The 19,361-nt window shown below is 44.0% G+C and overlaps 1 protein-coding gene across 1 annotated transcript in view; it reads left to right on the top strand.

The window, feature by feature from the left end:
* The window catches only part of LOC122924160 (calpain-8-like), a 93,931-nt gene that overhangs the window by 38,300 nt on the left and 36,270 nt on the right, over window positions 1-19,361 (top strand). The window contains exon 13 of the mRNA XM_044275097.1: window positions 4,333-4,538. Coding sequence (XP_044131032.1) covers window positions 4,333-4,538 — 206 coding nt within the window. The remainder of the gene's footprint in view (window positions 1-4,332; window positions 4,539-19,361) is intronic.

Below are 19,361 nucleotides of genomic sequence, written 5' to 3'. Positions count from 1 at the left end.
TAATCACTAACAAGCATTCATACGAACACTTGTTAGCGATTATCTGGCCAAAATTCGGCCAGTGTAAAGGGACCTTTAAAGTAAATGTCCATCCTTGAACACCTTTTTCTTTTCTTTTAATTCAAGCAGGTCCAAAATTTGGTGCTAATTACGTGATATATTTTTAAAGAGGCTAGGGCTTGTTATTTGTGATACAGAGCTCCAAATAATTTGTAGTGTATTTACCTTAGGGTTAGAAATATATTATTTTGGCTTCCTACAGCCACAACTAGATGGAGTTCTAGATATAAACAGTATGCGGAAATCCCAGAGCTCCCTCTAATGGTGGCTGTATATATCTGTATGCAGTAATCTCCTGAGCTTCTCTAGTGGTGGCTGTATATATCTGTATGCAGTAATCTCCTGAGCTCCCTCTAGTGGTGGCTGTATATATCTGTATGCAGTAATCTCCTGAGCTCCCTCTAGTGGTGGCTGTATATATCTGTATGCAGTAATCTCCTGAGCTCCCCCTAGTGATGGCTGTATATATCTGTATGCAATAATCTCCTGAGCTCCCTCTAGTGGTGGCTGTATATATCTGTATGCAGTAATCTCCTGAGCTCCCTCTAGTGATGGATGTATATATCTGTATGCAGTAAGTTCCTGAGCTTCTCTAGTGGTGGCTGTATATATTTGTATGCAGTATGCTTCTGAGCTCCCTTCACTGGTGGCTGTATATATTTGTATGCAGTAAGCTTCTGAGCTCCCTCAAGTGGTGGCTGTATATATCTGTATGCAGTAGTAGTGGCTGTATAAATCTGTATGCAGTAAGTTCCTGAGCTTCTCTAGTGGTGGCTGTATATACCTGTATGCAGTATGCTCCTGAGCTCCCTTCACTGGTGGCTGTGTATTTCTGTATGCAGTAAGCTCCCTCTAGTGGTGGCTGTATATATCTGTATGCAGTAGTGCTGGCTGTATATATCTATATGCAATAATCTCCTGAGCTCCCTCTAGTGGTGGCTGTATATACCTGTATTCAGTATGCTCCTGAGCTCCCTCTAGTGGCGGCTGTATATATCTGTATGCAGTAAGCTCCCGAGCTCCCTCAAGTGGTGGCTGTATATATCTGTATGCAGTAGTAGTGGCTGTATATATCTGTATGCAGTAAGTTCCTGAGCTCCCTCTAGTGGTGGCTGTTTATATGTGTATACAGTAAGCTCCTGAGCTCACCATAGTATTGGCTGTATATATTTATATGCAGTAATCTCCTGAGCTCCCTCTAGTGGTGGCTGTATATATTTGTCTGCAGTAAGTTCCTGAGCTCCCTTCACTGGTGGCTGTGTATATATGTATGCAGTAAGCTCCCTCTAGTGGTGGCTGTATATATCTGTATGCAGTAGTAATGGCTGTATATATCTGTATGCAGTAAGTTACTGAGCTTCTCTAGTGGTGGCTGTATATATTTGTATGCAGTAAGCTTCTGAGCTCCCTCTAGTGCTGGCTGTATATATCTATATGCAATAATCTCCTGAGCTCCCTCTAGTGGTGGCTGTATATACCTGTATGCAGTAATCTCCTGAGCTCCCTCTAGTGGTGGCTGTATATATCTATATGCAATAATCTCCTGAGCTCCCTGTAGTGGTGGCTGTATATACCTGTATGCAGTATGCTCCTGAGCTCCCTCTAGTGGTGGCTGTATATATCTGTATGCAGTAAGCTCCCAAGCTCCCTTAAGTGGTGGCTGTATATATCTGTATGCAGTAGTAGTGGCTGTATATCTGTATGCAGTAAGTTCCTGAGCTCCCTCTAGTGGTGGCTGTTTATATGTGTATACAGTAAGCTCCTGAGATCACCATAGTATTGGCTGTATATATTTATATGCAGTAATCTCCTGAGCTTCCTCTAGTGGTCGCTGTATATATTTCTATGCAGTAATCTCCTGAGCTCCCTCTAGTGGTGGCTGTGAATATCTGTATGCAGCAATCTCCTGAGCTCCTTCTAGTAGTGGCTGTATGTAGTAATCTCCTCAGCTCCCTCTAGCAGTGGCTGTATATTTCTGTATGCAGTAATCTCCTCAGCTCCCTCTAGCAGTGGCTGTATATATCTGTATGCAATAATCTCCTGAGCTTCTCTAGTGGTGGCTGTATATATTTGTATTCAGTAAGCTCCTGAGCTCCCTCTTGTGCTGGCTGTATATATCTATATGCAGTAATCTCCTGAGCTCCCTCTAGTGGTGGCTGTATATATCTATATGCAGTAATCTCCTGAGCTCCCTCTAGTGGTGGCTGTATATATCTGTATGCAGTAAGCTCCCGAGCTCCCTCTAGTGGTGGCTGTATATATCTGTATGCAGTAGTAGTGGCTGTATATATCTGTATGCAGTAAGTTCCTGAGCTCCCTTTAGTAGTGGCTGTTTATATGTGTATACAGTAAGCTCCTGAGATCACCATAGTATTGGCTGTATATATTTCTATGCAGTAATCTCCTGAGCTCCCTCTAGTGGTGGCTGTATATATCTGTATGCAGCAATCTCCTGAGCTCCTTCTAGTACTGGCTGTATTTATCTGTATGTAGTAATCTCCTCAGCTCCCTCTAGCAGTGGCTGTATATATCTGTATGCAATAATCTCCTGAGCTTCTCTAGTGGTGGCTGTATATATTTGTATTCAGTAAGCTCATGAGCTCCCTCTTGTGCTGGCTGTATATATCTATATGCAGTAATCTCCTGAGCTCCCTCTAGTGGTGGCTGTATATATCTGTATGCAGTAATCTCCTGAGCTCCCTCTTGTGCTGGCTGTACATATCTATATGCAGTAATCTCCTGAGCTCCCTCTTGTGCTGGCTGTATATACCTGTATGCAGTATGCTCCTGAGCTCCCTCTAGTGGTGGCTGTATATATCTGTGTGCAGTAAGCTCCCATGCTCCATCTAGTAGTGGCTGTATATATATCTGTATACAGTAAGCTTCTGAGCTCCCCTAGTAGTGACCGTATAATCTATATTCAGTAAGCTCTTGAACTCCCTCTAGTACTGGTTGTATATATCTGTCGCTCTAGTGGTCGCTGTTGGTAGCTAGAATTTTGTCATTTAAAGGGGTTATCTGGGATATTAAAGTGGTTGTCTCACTTCATCAAATGGCATTTACATGTACTATGTAGACAACGTTAATATAAGACACTTACTATTGTACTGTGATCGTCCATATTGCCTCCTTTGCTGGCTTGATTCATAATTCCATCACATTATACACTGCTCGTATCCAGGAGTTACGACTAGAGATGAGCGAATTTATAAAAAGTTTGATTCGGCTAAATCGCTGAATTTTACAAAAAAATTCACTTTGTGACGAATTACTTGAAAGGGAGCTGCGATAGCGCCGCCCCCCCATCATTGTACCCCTCAGATGCCGCGTTCATACATGATAACGGCTTCTGAGTGTAAAAACAGTGTGAAAACAACCTAAAAAAAAATAAAACTTACTGCCTACATTTGCTCGAGTCGGGCAGGCTGCCGCCATTTTGCTTAAAGATCTGGAGCAAAATTTTGCGCGGTGCGAGATTATGTCATCACGCCGGCCGGCGTTGTGATGTCATACGTCACCATGCACAGGATTTCGGCCGAGATCTTTAATCAAGATGGCGGCTGGCGGTCCGTCGCGAGCAAGGGAAGGAGGTATGATTATTTTTTTTTTACAATTTCAGGTTAAATCGATTCGCTGACACGAAGCACGAGGAAATTCGGCTTCAAGGCGAATCAAATTTTTCCTGAAATTCGGATCGAATTCCACTTTGTGGGAATCGATTCGCTCATCTCTAGTTATGACCACCAGCAATCCAGCAGTGGTGGTAGTGTTGCACACTATAAGAAAAGGCAATGTAACATGACGGATGTACCGTCGCGGTCTCTGGATCTCTGCAGGAGAAAAAAAGCTGTAAAGATATATTAACCCCTTCCCGACCAGCGCCGTAATTGTACGGTGCAGTGGGATGTGACTTGCCGCTCAGTGCCATACTATTACCGCGGGCTGATCGGGCGCCCGCCCGATCAGTGGCAGGGGTCTGGCAGTGACTGATAGCCGAAACTCTGCTGTATGCGCCGGCATCGGTGTTTTCACCTTTGATGTGCTGCCGTCCGTGCTGACCGCGGCACGTGCGATATATGGGGAGGGAGGGAGCAGCCATCGGGTTCCCGTGCTGCTGTTAAGGGGACCCGATGGCAGAGAAGCCAGCCCGATGCCTTCCGGGAGAGCCTGTGAGATCCAGCCCCCGGGATCTCACAGGCAAGCAGGTGGGGCCTTCGTCATTAAATTACCAGTGTGTCCACAATGATGTGTATTATCACGTATCTCTTTCAGGCGCCATCCAATGTTCAAATGGGGAAAGATTTCTTCAAGAAAAACAAAGACGTTGCTCGAGCCGATATCTTCAAAAACCACCGCGAGGTGTCCAAACGTTTCCAGCTCCCGGTCGGAAACTACATGATTGTGCCGGCAACGTATTATCCCTCTGAAGAGGCCGATTTCTTTCTACGCATCTTCACGAAGACAAGAGCTGAACCTTTGTAAGTAAGACGGGTGTGTGGTTTGGGGCAGCTACTTCCTGTCAGAAAGTTATAGCATTTTCCTGCAGTTGTCACTAGGGGGAGCTCACACATCACAGGTCCCATGGAATTCAATATCCACAGTTGAGCCATTTCCGATGCAAGGATGTTTCTATATGTCCTTGCAGAGTTTGCCACAGCATTGAGGTTGCGCAGCTGCAGGAGCCAGGTGTCAGTGAGAGCCAGGTACCCAATAACATACCTGACAACTTTTAAAGAGAAGGAAAAAGGGACACTATGTGCGGTGCGCGAAGCAGGAAATGTGCAGCAATTTTTTTTCATACTAGGCCACGCCTCTAACTCTGCCCAAAATGTAACTATACACACCTAATCCCACCCAGTCCCCTAAATGCCCCCACATAGTAATTATTTCCCCTTTATGCCACCACACAGTATTTATTTCAACATTGTGTCCCCTTCACAAGTTATGCCCAGATATGTGCCTCCTCACAGTAGTTATGCCCAGATATGTGCCTCCTCACAGTAGTTATGCCCAGATATGTGCCCCCTCACAGTAGTTATGCCCAGATATGTGCCTCCTCACAGTAGTTATGCCCAGATATGTGCCTCCTCACAGTAGTTATGCCCAGATATGTGCCTCCTCACAGTAGTTATGCCCAGATATGTGCCTCCTCGCAGTAGTTATGCCCAGATATGTGCCTCCTCGCAGTAGTTATGCCCAGATATGTGCCTCCTCGCAGTAGTTATGCCCAGATATGTGCCTCCTCGCAGTAGTTATGCCCAGATATGTGCCTCCTCGCAGTAGTTATGCTTAGATATGTGCCTCCTCACAGTAGTTATGCCCAGATATGTGCCCCCTCATAGTAGTTATGCCCAGATATGTGCCTCCTCACAGTAGTTATGCCCAGATATGTGCCTCCTCACAGTAGTTATGCCCAGATATGTGCCTCCTCACAGTAGTTATGCCCAGATATGTGCCTCCTCGCAGTAGTTATGCCTAGATATGTGCCTCCTCACAGTAGTTATGCCCAGATATGTGCCCCCTCACAGTAGTTATGCCCAGATATGTGCCCCCTCACAGTAGTTATGCCCAGATATGTGCCTCCTCACAGTAGTTAAGCCCAGATATGTGCCTCCTCACAGTAGTTAATCCCAGATATGTGCCTCCTCACAGTAGTTATGCCCAGATATGTGCCTCCTCACAGTAGTTATGCCCAGATATGTGCCCCTCACAGTAGTTATGCCCAGATATGTGCCTCCTCACAGTAGTTATGCCCAGATATGTGCCTCCTCACAGTAGTTATGCCCAGATATGTGCCTCCTCACAGTAGTTATGCCCAGATATGTGCCTCCTCGCAGTAGTTATGCCCAGATATGTGCCTCCTCACAGTAGTTATGCCCAGATATGTGCCCCCTCACAGTAGTTATGCCCAGATATGTGCCTCCTCACAGTAGTTATGCCCAGATATGTGCCCCCTCACAGTAGTTATGCCCAGATATGTGCCCCCTCACAGTAGTTATGCCCAGATATGTGCCCCCTCACAGTAGTTATGCCCAGATATGTGCCTCCTCACAGTAGTTATGCCCGGATATGTGCCTCCTCACAGTAGTTATGCCCAGATATGTGCCTCCTCACAGTAGTTATGCCCAAATATGTGCCTCCTCACAGTAGTTATGCCCAGATATGTGCCTCTTCACAGTAGTTATGCCCAGATATGTGCCTCCTTACAGTAGTTATGCCCAGATATGTGCCCCCTCACAGTAGTTATCCCCAGATATCAAGAAAAAGGCAGCAGTCGAGGCTCACCTGGTCACGGTCTGAAATGGAGGCACGGATAATCGCCAGGAACTCGTGATAACGGAAATATAAGAAAAAAGGAAATCCAGCTTCCAGTCGACCATATAAATGCTTTAATGAAAAAACGTGCTAAAATCCGGACATGTACACCAGGTCTACGCGTTTCAGATCAACAAATTCAGATCCTTACTCATGACAACATGATAGTGTAAGACACTGGCCTTAAATAAGGGGCAGGTCAAGCATATCAGGTGGACACAATCAACACATAGCTCCACCTCTAACACATAAAAACATATGCTAAAAGTGAAAAAAAAAAAAAAGAGGAAAAACTTCAAAGGATACAAAAAAGGTGTACCACGGTCAATAATGCAATATAAGATCATGTCTGCGATTAAGACCTGTTGGTACACAAGCACCCATAGTGAAGATCCAATATGATTCTCTGCTTAAAAGAACTCTTCTATGATCACCTCCACGTTTAGGAAATTTGACCCTTTCCACTCCTTGCACCACAAGGCTACTGATATCACCTGCATGACAAGCCGCATAGTGTGAAATGACCGCAGAAACATTTCGGGTCAGCGCATGTGGAATGTCAGAAATATGTCGGCGAATTCTAGTTTTAAGGCTGTTGGAAGTACAGCCTATATACTGTAGGCGGCATGTCATGCAGGTGATACAGTATTCCACAAAGCTGGTATTGCAGTTGATATACTGGTTCACAGTAAAAGTTTTATGGTTGGATACAGACACAACAGTTTGGCCAATAGAAAGGTGCTTGCAACAAGTTCAGATACGATGTCCGCACTTATAGCTGCCTTTGAAACGTAGCCAACTCTGCTGTGTCTGCAGATCATCCATGCCCAGATATGTGCCCCCTCACAGTAGTTATGCCCAGATATGTGCCCCCTCACAGTAGTTATGCCCAGATATGTGCCCCCTCGCAGTAGTTATGCCCAGATATGTGCCTCCTCACAGTAGTTATGCCCAGATATGTGCCCCCTCACAGTAGTTATGCCCAGATATGTGCCTCCTCACAGTAGTTATGCCCAGATATGTGCCTCCTCGCAGTAGTTATGCCCAGATATGTGCCTCCTCACAGTAGTTATGCCAGACATGTACCCCCTCATAGTACTTTTGCTAGATATGTGCTCCCTCATAGTAATTATGCCAGATATGTGCCCCCTCACAGTAGTTATGCCCAGATATATGCCCCCTCAGAGTAGTTATGCCAGACATGTACCCACTCATAGTAATTACAGTGAGGAACAGAATTATTTGAAAACCCTGTGATTTTGCATGTTCTCCCACTTATAAATCATGGAAGGATCTGTAATTTACATTGTAGGTGCATTCCCACTCTGAGAGACAGAATAAAAAAAAAAATTCAGGAAATCAGATTTTATGATTTTTAAAGAATTTATATGTCTTGCACTGCTGAACATAAGTATTTGAACACCTGAGAAACAGCAAGAATTCTGGCTCTCAAAGACCTGTTACTGTGCCTTTAAAAAGTCCACCTCTATGCCACTCATTAATATAACTTAGTAGCACCTGTCTGAGCTCTTTAAAGACCCCTGTCCACCCCACATTCAGTCAGACGCCAACTACTACCATGGTCAAGACCAAAGAGCTGCCAAAAGACACCAGAGACACAATTGTAGACCTCCACAAGGCTGGAAAGGGCTACGGGGCAATTGCCAAGCAGCTTGGTGAAAATAGATCAACTGTTGGAGCAATTGTTAGAAAATGGAAGAGGCTAAAGATGATTGTCAGTCTCCCTCGGACTGGGGCTCCATGCAAGATCTCACCTCGTGGGGTATCACTGATGATAACATAGTAACATAGTAACATAGTAAATAAGGCAGAAAAAAATAAATTGTCCATCCAGTTCAGCCTGTCATCCTGCAAGTTGATCCAGAGGAAGGCAAAAAAACAAAACCCCTGTGAGGTAGAAGCCAATTTTCCTCACTTTAGGGGAATAAAAAATTCCTTCCCGACTCCAATCAGGCATCAGAATAACTCCCTGGATCAGCGACCCCTCTCTAGTAGCTATAGCCTGTGATATTATTACACCCCAGAAATACATCCAGGCCCCTCCTGAATTCCTTTATTGTACTCACCATCACCACCTCCTCAGGCAGAGAGCTCCATAGTCTCACTGCTCTTACCGTAAAGAATCCTCTTCTATGTTTGTGTACAAACCTTCTTTCCTCCAGACGCAGAGGATGTCCCCTCGTCACAGTCACAGTCCTGGGGATAAATAGATGATGGGAGAGATCTCTGTACTGACCCCTGATATATTTATACATAGTAATTAGATCTCCCCTCAGTCGTCTTTTTTCTAAAGTGAATAACCCTTATTTTGATAATCTTTCAGGGTACTGTAGTTACCCCATTCCAGTTATTACTTTAGTTGCCCTCCTCTGGACCCTCTCCAGCTCTGCTATGTCTGCCTTGTTCACAGGAGCCCAGAACTGTACACAGTACTCCATGTGTGGTCTGACTAGCGATTTGTAAAGTGGTAGGACTATGTTCTCATCACGGGCATCTATGCCCCTTTTGATGCAACCCATTATATTATTGGCCTTGGCAGCAGCTGCCTGACACTGGTTTTTGCAGCTTAGTTTGCTGTTTATTAAAATTCCTAGATTATTTTTCCATGTCAGTGTTACCGAGTGTTTTACCATTTAGTATGTACGGGTGACTTGCATTATTCCTTCCCATGTGCATAACTTTACATTTGTCAGTGTTAAACCTCATCTGCCACTTATCTGCCCAAGCCTCCAATCTATCCAGATCCCTCTGTAGTAGTATACTGTCCTCTTCAGTGTTAATTACTTTACACAGTTTAGTGTCATCTGCGAAAATCAATATTTTACTATGCAAGCCTTCTACAAGATCATTAATAAATATATTGAAGAGAATAGGGCCCAATACTGACCCCTGAGGTACCCCACTAGTGACAGTGACCCAATCGGAGTGTGTACCATTAATAACCACCCTCTGTTTTCTATCACTCAGCCAGTTACTTATCCACTTACAGACGTTTTCTCCCAGTCCGAGCATTCTCATTTTATATACTAACCTTTTATGTGGTACAGTGTCAAATGCTTTGGAGAAGTCCAGATATACAACATCCATTGATTCGCCGCTGTCAAGTCTAGAACTTACCTCCTCATAGAAACTGATTAAATTAGTTTGACATGACCGATCCCTCACGAAGCCATGCTGATATGGCGTTATTTGCTTATTTCTGTTCAGATGCTCTAACATAACATCTCTCAGAAAACCTTCAAACAGTTTACCCACAACAGATGTTAAACTTACCGGCCTATAGTTTCCAGGATCTGTTTTTGGACCCTTTTTGAATATTGGCACCACATTTGCTATGCGCCAATCCTGTGGGACATTCCCTGTCAGTATAGCGTCTGCAAATATCAGAAATAAGGGTCTGGCTATGACATTACTTAATTCCCTTAGGATACGGGGGTGTATGTCATCCGATCCTGGCGATTTGTCTATTTTAATCTTTTTAAGTCGCTGATGCACTTCTTCCTGGGTCAGACAGGACACTTTTAATGGGGAATTTATTTTTACATTCAGCATTTCATCTGACAGTTTATTTTCCTCAGTGAATACATTGGAGAAAAAAATATTTAACAGCTTTGCTTTCTCCTCGTCGCTCTCTGCGACTCCCCCCTCATTACTCTTTAAAGGGCCGACACCTTCAGATTTATACTTTTTAACATTTATATAATTGAAGAACATTTTAGGGTTAGTTTTACTCTCTTTGGCAATTAATCTCTCGGTCTCTAGTTTGGCCGCTTTTATTTGTTTTTTACATGTTCTATTTTTTTCCTTATAGTTTTTCAGTGCTTCCGTGCTACACTCCTGTTTTAGTGATTTACATGCTTTCTTTTTGTCGTTTATTGCTTTCTTTACAGTTCTATTTATCCACATTGGTTTCTTTTTGTCCCTTAACCTTTTATTCCCATACGGTATGTACCTCTCAAAATGAGATTTTAGGATGCTTTTAAAGATATCCCATTTTGTGGCTGTATTTTTATTTGTGAGGACTTTATCCCAGTTAGTTAGGCCTATGGCCTCTCTTAGTTGGCTAAATTTAGTTTTTTTGAAGTTTGGTATTTTTGTTCCTCCCTGTAGAAACGCTCTTTTGAATGATAATTGGAAGGTTATTACTTTATGGTCACTATTTCCCAGGTGTCCCCCAACCTGCACATCTGTTGTTCTGTCAGGCCTATTGGTTAATACTAAGTCCAGTATGGCCGTCCCTCTAGTCGGGTCCTGAACCAGTTGGGAGAGGTAATTGTCTTTGGTTATTGCCAAGAACCTGTTTCCTTTATGAGATATACAAGTTTCAGTTTCCCAGTCTATATCTGGGTAGTTGAAGTCCCCCATAATAACCACCTCATTATGATTTGCCGCCTCGTCTATCTCATTTAGTAGTAGATTTTCTGTGGACTCTGGTATATTAGGTGGTTTATAGTAAACTCCTATTAGTAATTTATTATTGTTTTTAGCTCCATGTATCTCTACCCACAGTGACTCCACATGTTCATGTCCCTCACTTATATCTTCACGGAATGTGGGCTTTAGACAGGACTTTACATAAAGGCAGACCCCTCCTCCTCTCCGGTTTTGACGATCCTTTCTAAACAGACTGTAACCTTGTACATTAACTGCCCAGTCATAGCTATCATCCAGCCATGTCTCAGTTATTCCCACTATATCATAGTCCTCCTCACACATCACTGGCTTCTGGCATTAGTATACATACATTTGAGAGGTTTATGTATATTTGTTACCCTACACCTTTCCTTCTGAACTATTCTAGTCCCTCCTTCCATTCCTCCTCCAGTCCCACTACCTTGCCCCCGGTCTCTATCTGCACTATCTTCCCCTCCTATAATGTAATTTCCCTCCCCCCCAGTCCCTAGTTTAAACACTCCTCCAACCTTCTAGCCATCTTCTTCCCCAGCACAGTTGCCCCTTCCCCATTGAGGTGCAGCCCATCCCTACGATAGAGCCTGTAGCCGATAGAGAAGTCGGCCCAGTTCTCCAGGAACCCAAACCCCTCCTTCCTACACCAGTTCTTGAGCCACTTGTTAATCTCCCTAATCTCCCGCTGCCTTTCTTGTGTGGCCCGTGGTACAGGTAGTATTTTGGAAAATACTACCTTTGAGGTCCTTGCCCTAAGCTTTTGACCTAAATCCCTGAAATCATTTTTAAGGACTCGCCGCCTACCCCTAACTTTGTCATTGGTTCTGATATGGACCATGACCGCTGGATCTTCTCCAGCCCCTCCCAGTAATCTGTCAACCCGATCCGCGATGTGCCGAACTCTAGAGCCAGGAAGACAGCACACTGTTCGGCGATCACGGTCTTTGTGACAGATTGCCCTATCTGTTCCCCTAATAATGGAGTCTCCCACTACCAGCACCTGTCTGGCCTGCCCTGCTCTCCTGGTCCCCTGCTTACTGGAACTGACATTCCCCTGACTGGCAGAGGAAGTGTCCGGCTGCAGCAGTGCCGTCCCTGGACTGATAAGAAAGGTGAGGAATCAGCCCAGAACTACAAGGGAGGAGCTGGTCAATGACATGAAGAGAGCTGGGACCACAGTTTCAAAGGTCACTGTCGGTAGAACACTACGCCGTCATGGTTTCAAATCATGCATTGCACAGAAGGTTCCCCTGCTCAAGTCATCACATGTCCAGGCCCGTCTGAAGTTTGCCAATGACCATCTGGATGATCCAGAGGAGGCATGGGAGAAAGTCATGTGGTCAGATGAGACCAAAGTAGAACTTTTTGGTCTAAACTTCACTCATCGTGTTTGGAGGAAAAAGAAGGATGAGTTGCATCCCAAGAACACCATTCCTACTGTGAAGCATGGGGGTGGTAACATCATGCTTTGGGGGTGTTTTTCTGCAAAGGGGACAAGACAACTGCATTGTATTAAGGAGAGGATGAATGGGGCCATTTATTGTGAGATTTTAAGCAACAACCTCCTTCCCTCAGTCAGAGCATTGAAGATGGGTCGTGGCTGGGTCTTCCAACATGACAACGACTCCAAGCACACAGCCAGGATAACCAAGGAGTGGCTCCGTAAGAAGCATATCAAGGTTCTGGAGTGGCCTAGCCAGTCTCCAGACCTAAATCCAATAGAACATCTTTGGAGGGAGCTGAAACTCCATGTTGCTCAGCGACAGCCCCGAAACCTGACAGATCGTATTTGGAAGAGTGGGCCAAAATCCCTGTTGCAGTGTGTGCAAACCTGGTCAAGAACTACAGGAAACGTTTGACCTCTGTAATTGCAAACAAAAGCTTCTGTACCAAATATTAACACCGATTTTCTCCGGTGTTGAAATACTTATGTTCAGCAGGGCAAGACAAATACATTCTTTAAAAATCATACAATGTGATTTCCTGATTTTTTTTTTTTTTTTTTTTGTCTCTCAGAGTGGGAATGCATCTACAATGTGAATTTCAGACCCCTCCATGATTTCTAAGTGGGAGAACTTGCAAAATCGCAGGGTGTTCAAATACTTCTGTTCCTCACTGTATGCCAGATATGTTCCCCCTCACAGTAGTTATGCCCAGGTATGTGCCCCCTCACAGTAGTTATGCTCAGATATGTGCCCCTCATAGTAGTTATGCCCTGATATGTGCCCCCTCACAGCAGTTTTGCCCTGATATGTGTCCCCTCACAGTAGTTTTGCCCATATATGTGCCACCTCACAGTAGCTATTCCAGGTATGTGCCCCCTCACAGTAGTTTTGCCCAGATATCTGCCCCCTCACAGTAGTTTTGCCCAGATATTTGCCCCCTCAGAGTAGTTATGCCCTGATATGTGCCCCCTCACAGTAAGTATGCCCTGATATGTGCCCCCTCACAGTAGCTATGCCCTGATATGTGCCCCCTTTACAGGAAGGGAAAAAACAAGTTGTACATACTCACCTAGTTAATTCTGGGACTGTCCTGTTGGATCCAAGATGGTTGGGAGGTATGCAATAGAGAAGATTAGGTTTACATCTCACATAATTTATGTATAGTGCCCTGACTAAGTTTTACATATGATATTACATAATATGTAATATTACATATTACAGAGTTACATATGAGATCAGAACACACAGATGACTCTGCTGAACCTTGTGGGGTGCAACTATTCCCTTCACATACACGTATATATTGTTAACCCCCTCCCCTCCATTCTTGTAAGATAAGAATTGAGCTATAATGAGTGATTATGAGGTCAAAAGAGCAGCGAAAAGTAAAAGCCAGCTGAGTTCCCTGTCAGGACAAAGGTGTATAGACTAAACTCCCTGCATAGATTAAAGGTGGCCGTACACATTAAAGTTGATCAAAATGAACAATTTGAACCAAAACGAACATTTGTTGGCTGAAATTTAACAATGAACAATTGTTCTAGCTGACCAATGAGAGACTGTTATAGTTTAACCTCCTCCCGTCACACTAACGCCGAAAGGCGTCAATGCTGCGGCGCTCCCAGGTCACACTAACGCCAATAGGCGTCATCTCGCGAGACGCGAGATTTCCTGTGAACGCGCGCACACAGGCGCGCGCGCTCACAGGAACGGAAGGTAAGCGAGTGGATCTCCAGCCTGCCAGCGGCGATCGCTCGCTGGCAGGCTGGAGATCCGAATTTTTTAACCCCTAACAGGTATATTAGACGCTGTTTTCATAACAGCGTCTAATATACCTCCTACCTGGTCCTCTGGTGGTCCCTTTTGTTAGGATCGACCACCAGAGGACTCAGGTAGGTCAGTACAGTCGCACCAAACACCACACTACACTACACTACACCCCCCCCCCCGTCACTTATAAACCCCTGATCACCCCATATAAACTCCCTGATCACCCCCCTGTCATTGATCACCGCCCTGTCATTGATCACCCCCCTGTCAGGCTCCGTTCAGACGTCCGTATGATTTTTACGGATCCACGGATACATGGATCGGATCCGCAAAAAGCATACGGACGTCTGAATGGAGCCTTACAGGGGGGGTGATCAGTGACAGGGGGGTGATTACCCTGATCACCCCCTGTCATTGATAACCCCCCTGTAAGGCTCCATTCAGACGTCCGCATGCGTACGGTGGATCCGATCCAAGTATCCATGGATCCGTAACAAATCATCCGGACGTCTCAATGAAGCCTTACAGGGGGGGTGATCAGTGACAGGGGGGTGATTACCCTGATCACCCCCTGTCATTGATAACCCCCCTGTAAGGCTCCATTCAGACGTCCGCATGCGTTTTGTGGATCCGATACATGTATCCATGGATCCGTAAAAAATCATGCGGATGTCTGAATGGAGCCTTACAGGGGGGGTGATCAGTGACAGGGGGGTGATCACCCTGATTACCCTGATCACCCCCTGTCATTGATAACCCCCCTGTAAGGCTCCATTCAGACGTCCGCATGCGTTCTGTGGATCCGATACATGTATCCATGGATCCGTAAAAAATCATGCGGATGTCTGAATGGAGCCTTACAGGGGGGGTGATCAGTGACAGGGGGGTGATCAGGGAGTCTATATGGGTGATCACCCCCCTGTCATTGATCACCCCCCCCCCCCCCCTTGGTAAGGCTCCATTCAGACATTTTTTTGGGCACAAGTTAGCGGAAATTTTTTGTTTGTTTTTGTTTTTGTTTTTTCTTACTAAGTCTCATATTCCACTAACTTGTGTCAAAAAATAAAATCTCACATGAACCCACCATACCCCTCACGGAATCCAAATGCGTAAACATTTTTAGACATTTATATTCCAGACTTCTTCTCACGCTTTAGGGCCCCTAAAAAGCCAGGGCAGTATAAATACCCCACATGTGACCCCATTTCGGAAAGAAGACACCCCAAGGTATTCCGTGAGGGGCATATTGAGTCCATGAAAGATTGAAATTTTTGTCCTAAGTTAGCGGAAAGTGAGACTTTGTGAGAAAAAAACAAAAAAAAATCAATATCCGCTAACTTATGCAAAAAAAAAAAAAATTCTAGGAACTCGCCATGCCCCTCATTGAATACCTTGGGGTGTCTTCTTTCCAAAGTGGGGTGACATGTGGGGTATTTATACTGCCCTGGCTTTTTAGGGGCCCGAAAGTGTGAGAAGAAGTCTGGGATCCAAATGTCTAAAAATGCCCTCCTAAAAGGAATTTGGGCCCCTTTGCGCATCTAGGCTGCAAAAAAGTGTCACACATGTGGTATCGCCGTACTCAGGAGAAGTTGGGAAATGTGTTTTGGGGTGTCATTTTACATATACCCATGCTGGGTGAGAGAAATATCTTGGTCAAATGCCAACTTTGTATAAAAAAATGGGAAAAGTTGTCTTTTGCCAAGATATTTCTCTCACCCAGCATGGGTATATGTAAAATGACACCCCAAAACACATTGCCCAACTTCTCCTGAGTACGGCGATACCAGATGTGTCACACTTTTTTGATGCCAAGGTGGGCAAAGGGGCGCATATTCCAAAGTGCACCTTTCGGATTTTACCGGCCATTTTTTACACATTTTGATTGCAAGGTACTTCTTACACATTTGGGCCCCTAAATTGCCAGGGCAGTATAACTACGCCACAAGTGACCCCATTTTGGAAAGAAGACACCCCAAGGTATTCTGTGAGGGGCATGGCGAGTTCCTAGAATTTTTTTTTTTTTGTCGCAAGTTAGTGGAATATGAGACTTTGTAAGGAAAAAAGATAAAAAAAAAAAAAATCATCATTTTCCGCTAACTTGTGACAAAAAATAAAAAATTCTAGGAACTCGCCATGCCCCTCACGGAATACCTTGGGGTGTCTTCTTTCCAAAATGGGGTCACTTGTGGGGTAGTTATACTGCCCTGGCAATTTAGGGGCCCAAATGTGTGAGAAGTACCTTGCAATCAAAATGTGTAAAAAATGGCCGGTGAAATCTGAAAGGTGCACTTTGGAATATGTGCCCCTTTGCCCACCTTGGCAGCAAAAAAGTGTGACACATCTGGTATCGCCGTACTCAGGAGAAGTTGGGGAATGTGTTTTGGGGTGTCATTTTACATATACCCATGCTGGGTGAGAGAAATATCTTGGCAAAAGACAACTTTTCCCATTTTTTTATACAAAGTTGGCATTTGACCAAGATATTTTTCTCACCCAGCATGGGTATATGTAAAATGACACCCCAAAACACATTCCCCAACTTCTCCTGAGTACGGCGATACCAGATGTGTCACACTTTTTTGCTGCCAAGGTGGGCAAAGGGGCACATATTCCAAAGTGCACCTTTTGGATTTCACCGGTCATTTTTTACACATTTTGATTGCAAAGTTCTTCTCACACATTTGGGCCCCTAAATTGCCAGGGCAGTATAACTACCCCACAAGTGACCCCATTTTGGAAAGAAGACACCCCAAGGTATTCCGTGAGGGGCATGGCAAGTTTTTAGAATTTTTTATTTTTTGTCGCAAGTTAGTGGAATATGAGACTTTGTAAGAAAAAATAAAAAAAATAAAATCATCATCATTTTCCGCTAACTTGTGACAAAAAATAAAAAGTTCTATGAACTCACTATGCCCATCATGCGAATTTCCGAAATGGGGTCATTTATGGGGGTTTTCTACTGTTTGGGCATTGTAGAACCTCAGGAATCATGACAGGTGCTCAGAAAGTCAGAGCTGTTTCAAAAAGCGGAAATTCACATTTTTGTACCATAGTTTGCAAATGCTATAACTTTTACCCAAACCATTTTTTTTTTGCCCAAACATTTTTTTTTTATCAAAGACATGTAGAACAATAAATTTGGCGAAAAATGTATATATGGATGTCGTTTTTTTTGCAAAATTTTACAGCTGAAAGTGAAAAATGTCATAAATTTCGATTAATAACAAAAAAAGTAAAAATGTCAGCGGCAATGAAATACCACCAAATGAAAGCTCTATTAGTGAGAAGAAAAGGAGGTAAAATTCATTTGGGTGGTAAGTTGCATGACCGAGCAATAAACCGCTAAAGTTGTGGAGTGCCGATTTGTAAAAAAGGGCCTGGTCACTAGGGGGGTATAAACCTGTGGTCCTTAAGTGGTTAAAATGAAGAGGAGTGTGTTTAAAGGGGTTCTCCAGGAATTAAGAAAATGAAAATATGTAAATATTACTTTATTATATATATATTCTCAAATACCTTTCATTAGTTATAATGGCTCGTTTTGTCTGGGGAGCAATTAGGAGAAATAAAATGGCCACCGTCCTATTAGTGCACACAAAACCTGTCCTAATCACACAGCAGGACAAGTTACTTCACAACACTGAGGTAAAGATCTGCCTCATCCTCCTCTCTGCTCTGCTTGTCAGGGATTATGGTCCTGAATACAGTTTAATATGACTTTCAGCTGAATCTCTGTAGGAATGGACTTCATTAGGAGACATGAAGTACAGAGAGGAGGTGGGGATGTGGCTGTGTCCTGCTATGTGATTAGGACAGATTTTGTGTGTACTAATAGGAAGGCGGCCATTTTATTTCTCCTAATGATTGCTCCCCAGACAAAACGAGCCATTATAACTAATGAAAGATATTTGGGAATATATTTATAATAAAGTAATATTTTTTTGTTATTTTCATTTTCTTAATTCCCGGAGAACCCCTTTAATATTTTCATCCTATAGACGTGCAAAAGATCTTTCATTCAAGGGAAGATCGTTCATGGACAAAAGATTTTTCTTTGAAATAATGTTTCCTGAAACATCTTTTGTCCATCACCCAGTTTCATTGAATATGTATGGTCTCTGAACAACAACCGATATGGACTAAAATGTATATGTCAGTGTCTGTGAATCAAATGTTCACCAGACACTTCATCAACCAACTTCTACTTAATGTGTATGGCCACCTTAACCTTAAAGATAAGGAAGCTGACAAGATCAGGTACAAAACTCCTGAGATATTTACTCATCTAGACAGAGCTTCTGAGATATTTACTACACTAGACAGAGCTTCTGAGATATTTAATCATCTAGACAGAGCTTCTGAGATATTTACTACACTAGACAGAGCTCCTGAGATATTTACTACACTAGACAGAGCTTCTGAGATATTTACTACACTAGACAGAGCTCCTGAGATATTTACTACACTAGACAGAGCTTCTGAGATATTTACTACACTAGACAGAGCTCCTGAGATATTTACTCATCTAGACAGAGCTTCTGAGATATTTAATCATCTAGACAGAGCTCCTGAGATATTTACTACACTAGACAGAGCTTCTGAGTAGGGATGAGCGAACTCGAACTGTATAGTTCGGGTTCGTACCGAATTTTGGGGTGTCCGTGACACGGACCCGAACCCGGACATTTTCGTAAAAGTCCGGGTTCGGGTTCGGTGTTCGTCGCTTTCTTCGCGCTTTTGTGACGCTTTCTTGGCGCTTTTTGAAAGGCTGCAAAGCAGCCAATCAACAAGCGTCATACTACTTGCCCCAAGAGGCCATCACAGCCATGCCTACTATTGGCATGGCTGTGATTGGCCAGAGCACCATGTGACCCAGCCTCTATTTAAGCTGGAGTCACATAGCGCCGCCCGTCACTCTGCTCTGATTAGCGTAGGGAGAGGTTGCGGCTGCGACAGTAGGGCGAGATTAGGCAGATTAACTCCTCCAAAGGACTTGATTAACTGATCGATCTGCAGCTGTGGATCATTGAGCTGCTGATCCTCAATTGCTCACTGTTTTTAGGCTGCACAGACCGTTTGTCAGTCTCATTTTTCTGGGGTGATCGGCGGCCATTTTGTGTCTTGTGGTGCGCCAGCACAAGCTGCGACCAAGTGCATTTAACCCTCAATGGTGTGGTTGTTTTTTGGCTAAAGCCTACATCAGGGTGAAGCTGTCACACCAAGTGCATTTAACCAGCAATAGTCTGTTCATTTTTTGGCCATATACAAAATCAGGGGCAAGCTGCGCCTGTCACCAAGTGCATTTAACCCTCAATGGTGTGGTTGTTTTTTGGCTAAAGCCTACAT

This window comes from Bufo gargarizans, unplaced genomic scaffold, assembly GCF_014858855.1.
Source record: "Bufo gargarizans isolate SCDJY-AF-19 unplaced genomic scaffold, ASM1485885v1 original_scaffold_878_pilon, whole genome shotgun sequence".
Taxonomy (NCBI): Eukaryota; Metazoa; Chordata; class Amphibia; order Anura; family Bufonidae; genus Bufo; species Bufo gargarizans.
Note: the sequence above shows the minus strand (reverse complement) of the source record. Positions and strands in the feature narration are given on the sequence as shown.